The sequence below is a fragment of the Uloborus diversus genome, chromosome 7 (genome assembly GCF_026930045.1).
Source record: "Uloborus diversus isolate 005 chromosome 7, Udiv.v.3.1, whole genome shotgun sequence".
Taxonomy (NCBI): Eukaryota; Metazoa; Arthropoda; class Arachnida; order Araneae; family Uloboridae; genus Uloborus; species Uloborus diversus.
This window is the reverse complement of record NC_072737.1, coordinates 149,387,420-149,393,773: the sequence shown is the minus strand read 5'-3', so window position 1 is coordinate 149,393,773 and position 6,354 is coordinate 149,387,420. Positions and strand designations below refer to the sequence as shown.

At 31.2% G+C, this 6,354-nt stretch overlaps 1 protein-coding gene across 1 annotated transcript in view; it reads left to right on the top strand.

The window, feature by feature from the left end:
* Positions 1–293: 293 nt before the first annotated feature.
* Positions 294–6,354, top strand: part of LOC129226940 (sodium-coupled neutral amino acid transporter 9 homolog) — a 44,948-nt gene continuing 38,887 nt past the window's right edge. The window contains 4 exon segments of the mRNA XM_054861569.1: positions 294–442; positions 2,420–2,480; positions 2,482–2,553; positions 6,077–6,168. Coding sequence (XP_054717544.1) covers positions 294–442; positions 2,420–2,480; positions 2,482–2,553; positions 6,077–6,168 — 374 coding nt within the window.

Below are 6,354 nucleotides of genomic sequence, written 5' to 3'. Positions count from 1 at the left end.
TTGCCATTATCTTACCCTTTTGAAGAGCAAAAAAAAATATAGTTTCAGTTTTAAAAATAAAAATGTTAAGTGTATGAAGATAAATAGACATAAAATAGGATGCGAAAATTCTTAGTTGAAGATTAAAAAGATAGAGGAAAGAGGATATTAGATCGATTCGGAAACGTTTAATCTGTCATGCATATAAACTGTGTGCTTAACTGTCCTAAATTCCAGCAAACTGCGCATGATAGAGCGCAGAATTTTATTGTAATATCAAAACAACAATATTTACAACTAAGCTGACTACCAAGATGGAACCAAATGAAAATACTCCCTTGTTGCAAATTGATGAAAATAATGACAATAAAGTAAATGAAAGTATCAACAGTAAATTAAATAATGAAGACGCGGAATCAAGTGATTCTAACAGCTGTACTGAGGGCACCAAACGACGTTCTAGGTACAAGTTCTACCGTTTTTGTTGGAAGAGAAAGGGAAAAAAATTTTGTTTTTCTTTTTTGGCTAACTATTCAGTGATTTTATTTCATTTTTAAATGTTGGTGGAACCAGTTGACAGTTGATTTCAGAACTATAATTCCAGAGTTTTTTTTTTTTTTTTCAAATATTTATTTGGATTTTATGACAGATCGGAGAAATTTATTTTTAACGAAACAAATTATTCAAAAGCCGCCTTAAAACATGCTGTAATTAATGCATTTTAAACCAGTACTTCTGGTAATTTGGAACTTGTACTATCGTTTTCAAAACATTTATTCCCAACATATTTATTACTCCATAAAAAATTTATTGGTTCTACAAGCTAAAATAATCATAAATGTAAATTTTGTTATAAGAAATCTACATTGTTGAAGCTCTTGAATTTGAAAAAGGATTTTTCTTAAGTCTACTTATTACGTCTATATTTTTTAAGTCTACTCAGCGCTGTATTTATGTATTGGCTATTTGTTTTTTAGTTCAAAGCGGCACACTCTTGAGGGTTGCGATTTCTTTTACCGTTACTACAAAAGAAAAACGCAGTTTTTCTTCTTTAAAATCAGACCTTCTTTAATTTTTCAAAGATATGTTTTTTATGCTTTCATTATTTATTGTAAATTGTCTGAGTAATATGGCAGCGTGTCTACTAGTTTCTACAAATCAGGGTTGTGTTTTGACCTGACTAGTGTGAACAAAAATAAAGAACTTATCGAAAAAATATGTAGGCTTTAATCTAGCAGCAGCTGTCATATGGTATGATCAACATGGTATTTGAGAAAATGATGGTAATTACTGGATCTAAAAATAATTTTAATTAGCTATAATTAAGGCAAAATAATAGGTTTCAAATCTCAGAGACTTATATTCATTGCATGCACGCTAAGTGGGATATCAGGAGTGACCTACTAAAGATGGTGTTTGGAGGAGGGAGGCAGTGCTACATAGCATAAAACTTCATTGACATTTCTAAAGAATTTTTTGAAATATTTTCCTCTTTTTGGCGTGTTTTTTGTGGTATTGAGGGGGTGCACCATTGCTCTTGAGTAAGGTAGACACACATGGAGATATGCATGATCTAGTATTCAGTGGATGATAATTGTTTAAATTTTATTACACATAAATAATGTATAATTATTACATGCAATATACTAAATGTAAATATTATTCAGCAACTTAATTAATGAATTTATAACTTAATAGATTAAAGAGAATATAATAGCAAAGAAGAGAAGTTATTATTTTGTTTTGCTGAATTATTAGACATTAAAAACACTGAATAATTTGAACTTACTGAATTTTGTTAACACTTTATTTGGTGTTAAACTAAGCTAAAAAGAGGAGAAGAGGGAGGGGGACTTATGTGTTAACAAATTTTACCTTCCAGTATTATTTTTTCCTTAGAAATAATAAAAACTTTTCCATTTTAGTCACAATTATTTTAGTTTTTTTTTTAAAATAGAATTTTGGTTTATTGTTATTTAAATGCTTGAAACTAATTTTCAAATATTCTTGCCTTTGATTTTTGAATTTTATCTATGCATTTTGAGTAAATAAAAAATTAGACTTCTTTTTTTTTTTTTCATAGTTTAAAAATGTTTACTTGAAACCACTTTTAGTTGTTGCTTTCTTTTGCAGCTTTAGTTGACAATTTTGTACTATCTCCAATATTTTCATTTTATTAAAGAAAAGAGAAAAAAGATGTTTTCTGTGGAAACTAACATTTCATGAAATTATTAAAGGTTTCTGAATGATGCATCTTATGTAAAAAGGCTTTGTCATTATTAAGGCTGCAAAGTTTATTTTGTTTAATTAATGCTCTAGGTTTTTTTTTCAACATTTAATTCTCTTGTTTGTCAAAAAGAATTTTTTCTTTTTTTCTTAAATTTAAAATTTTTTTCTAAAAAAATGGATGATGAAAAATATTTTGTTGAAAATCTTTTAGACTTCCTTTCCATTATCCACCTGCCCATAAAAATGCCCGTGTACGTCGAGAAGCTGGTTCACAAAGGAATTGCAACATATCATCGGTACAGATATTACAACAAATTAGCAGGGACCCATCTATTGACACTCTGGGTATTTCCACTCTCATTTCATTGTTTTACAAGTATTTTAAAGAGAAAAGAAATTGAAAAGTTATTTTATACTTTTATCATATGTGCAAGAAACTGCCATTTATACACAGAACAAGGGGTGACATGTGTGTATTTTTCTTGGTTCAGTAAGAATTTGTTAGAAAAAATAAGTCACAATGGAGTTGATCAGAATTTACTGCCTTAGTACTGTATTCTGTCTTATTTCCTTGAAATAATTGATAACTTTTTGTTTATGGGTTCTGTTTTATGTAATTTTCTTCATAATTTTATATTTGCTTATTTATCATATTGAATATTGTAGCTGAATCTATATTCAACCTTTTTATTTATATATTTACTAATGTGTGTTTTCTCCTTCATTAAAAATGGGGTTAAGTCCTTCATAAAAATCTATTTCTGTTGAACAAAAAGTCTTCACAGTAAATTCCATACTATTCAACCTAGCATGTTAGAATGCTAGGTCATATAACAAAAAATCCAGATAGGGCCAACTGTTTATACATTTTTACTGATTTTCCTACCCTGCTATGATAGTAAAGAGACACATTACATATTTTAAGATCAATTTAATTTATAATGTACAGTAGGGGGAGTGCAAATTCTATTTTTGCCACTTTTTCAAAAACTGATAAAATCCTATTTTTGCCGAGCGAAAAAAAATTGTGGCTTTCCTCCATGGTTTATTTCTACCTGTGGCAAAAACTTGCTAACTCTGATTCTGCTAATGTGGCAGAGTATCTATCACACTCAACCGTATTCCTTATAGCTCTCTTCACTCCACAATACACATGTGATAAAGATAGACCTATAGGTAATATGGTTATTGGGATCCTTTTTAGTACGTTATATCTTTCTATTGATTACAAATACATAAGTGACGGCCAACCAGACTCAGTGCCCAGCCAAGCTGGTACTAGTCAATTTATCAATCCCCAATGAAAATCAAGAGCCCTCCTAAAAACTATCTACCCCTACTGTAAGTAACAGCTGCTTTAGGTGAACGATTCCAAGTGCCAACAACTCTGTTTAAGTACAGTACAACTTTGATTTAACGACTGTCCAAGGGACCGGAAAAGTTATCCTTAAATTGAGGAGCGTAGACATTCAATTCAGTCAAATTTGGACCAATGAAATGTAGCATTAAATTGAGGAAATCGTTAAATTGGATATCATGAAATCGAAGTTATACTGTAATAATTTTTCTTGATTTTAAGACTAGTTTGGGATTTGCAAAAAGTTTAAGACAATGACTCCTGGTTTTTGCCATCTATACAAAAATTTAGCCCATACACTACACATCCTCCATTTTAATAAACTTAAGTGACTGGATCATATCTAGTAGGGTACATACTTCAGTTTGCGCCAACCCCCCCCCCCCCCCCGAAAAAAAAAAAGATTTAGAAGCACACTCCCCTCCTCCCATAAGAATTTATTTTTTAAAAATTAAAATTTTTTTTTTCAGAACGTGCACTCTTGTCCCCCGCGCCAGGGAGGTTGCAAGGGTGCAATGTACGCCATTCATCATATCCCTTACTCTTCTTTACTCAAGACTACACATACTAAGTACTCTGAGCCTGGGGTCATAATCAGGACTTGATTACTGAATAGGACAAATGAGCCGATGGCCTAACACTTTTTGGGCCCCCCAAAAGCTAAAAATGTTCTAATCCAGAGGTTCCCAAACTGGGTGCCCCCCCCCCCTGCCCGGTTACGCAGGAAGAGACTAGGGGGCGCCGTCAAGTGCCCATGTTATCAATAATCAATATCTATGCATATGATAAAGATAGGCTAAAGTGCCCTGAAAAAATCCAAATTCTTTGAAGTGCCACAGATTGAAAAAGTTTGGGAAGCCCTACTTTAACAGTAGAAAGACAGGGGTGGTCATTTTGACCACAAACGATTTTCAAACGCTCAGATTTGCTGCATTTAATTTTCAAACTGTTTTTCCTTTATTGACGTTTCCTAACTATTTATTAAGATCTCGCAAAAGTAAATTTTATTTCTTAAGGCTCATTATTACACTCTCGTTATAAATGTTTATACCTAGAAAGACTGACAGTGGTCATTTTGACCGCTCATCAAACTGTCATTTATGCTTCCGGTTTTGTTTACTTTTCTCTTATCAGATATGTGCACTATGGATTTTTTTTAGTTGTCAGGGTGAGTAATGCAAAACACCTGTTGGTCACATGCTTTTTTTTTTCTGCTGTTATAGCAGGGGACAAAGTTGAGAAAGGTGACTTTGAAAAGCATATGACCGGACACATGAAATTCTTTTGGTTTCGAAAAGGAGTTGATTTATAACAGGTGGATTCTAAAAACTTTTGCTGGAATTATTTTGTGCTCCAAAACATATGTTTTGCTTGAAACATAGGCATTTGTTTTCTTCGATTTTCTTGAAAGGTTCCGTCTCATAATTCTCTTCATGATGTCGCGAAGGACCGTTTTGGAAAACAAAATTTATCAGAAAATGAAATGTTGCAGTATTTGTCTGAAATTGATTGTGGTTTGGATGAACAGTCTGAGTTATCTGAAGAGGAATACCTTCCTAGCGATGAAAAGAACATACTTTCATCAGATGATTGCGAATCTAAAATTGCACGGAACTTAGAATTGCACTAAAAGATTCTGATAAAGTTTCTACCTCAGGGAAAAAAACGGAAACAATGTCGAAATAAAACTACAAACATATGTTCTGATTGCAAAAAGACAGTTTGTGGTTCATGTACAGGCAAAGTGATAAAGATGATTATTTGTAAATATTGTAAAAAAAGTGTAATGTAAGTATATTATGATATTTATGCATTTAAGAAATGAATCAGATGAATAGTTAAAAATACATATTAGTGATTACATGCTTAGAAAATGTCCCCTATTTTGTACAAATTTAATCTTCTGCAATATCAGTTACTTACTGTATATGCTTTTCACTTGATAGAACATACAATTAAATCTAAAAAAACCTGCCTCAGAGTAATTTACAGGTTATATTAGGATTAAATTTTTAAATGAATTTATAATGCATCAAAACAAATCTTTTCTGTGATGAAAAATCCCGAAAATAAATAATTTTCAATGTTTTAAGTACAGCGGTCAAAATGACCGCTGCTCGTCTTTCTTGGTATACGGAAAACGTTGTCTTTCTAGTGTTAAACAATGACTGAAATTATAATGTTTGACTACAGGTGGGCCCGAAAAAGTGTTTGGCCTACAGCCCCCCGATATCTTAATTGGCCCTGGTCATTATCTAAATTGGAAAGCATATTTATTAACCTTTTAGCCATGTTTTGAACCCTTTCCAATAAGTTGCTATATTTTTTAAAATAAGGAAACCAAAACTGAACAAATGCTGAAACAGTGAAATGCACATGCACACTTATTGTAAAACTGAACCAGCGCATTAAAGTTTCCTACTATAAATTTAAAACAATTTGATGTCTCAAAGTAATGACATTTTTATTAAGATTAGAAAATTCAAAAATAAATATTATTTTTATTTCTAGAGTATTCCTGATCATGTTGTTCCAGAAACGTTTTTCTTTCCATTTGCTCCAATCATCAAACCTAGTGGAAAACAAAATAGTGTCATTACTATGTAAGTCATTTTCATCTCTCGCATCTAAATACTAAGTAAGAAATTTGTTAATTTTTTTTTCTAAATTTCAAATTAAATGCAATATGTATTTTCTTATTTTTACTTTGTTATTATTACCTGTCTTAATGCAATGTTCAGTATTTAAAAATTTTTATTCATTCATTCCTATATTTTTACTATTTTCTT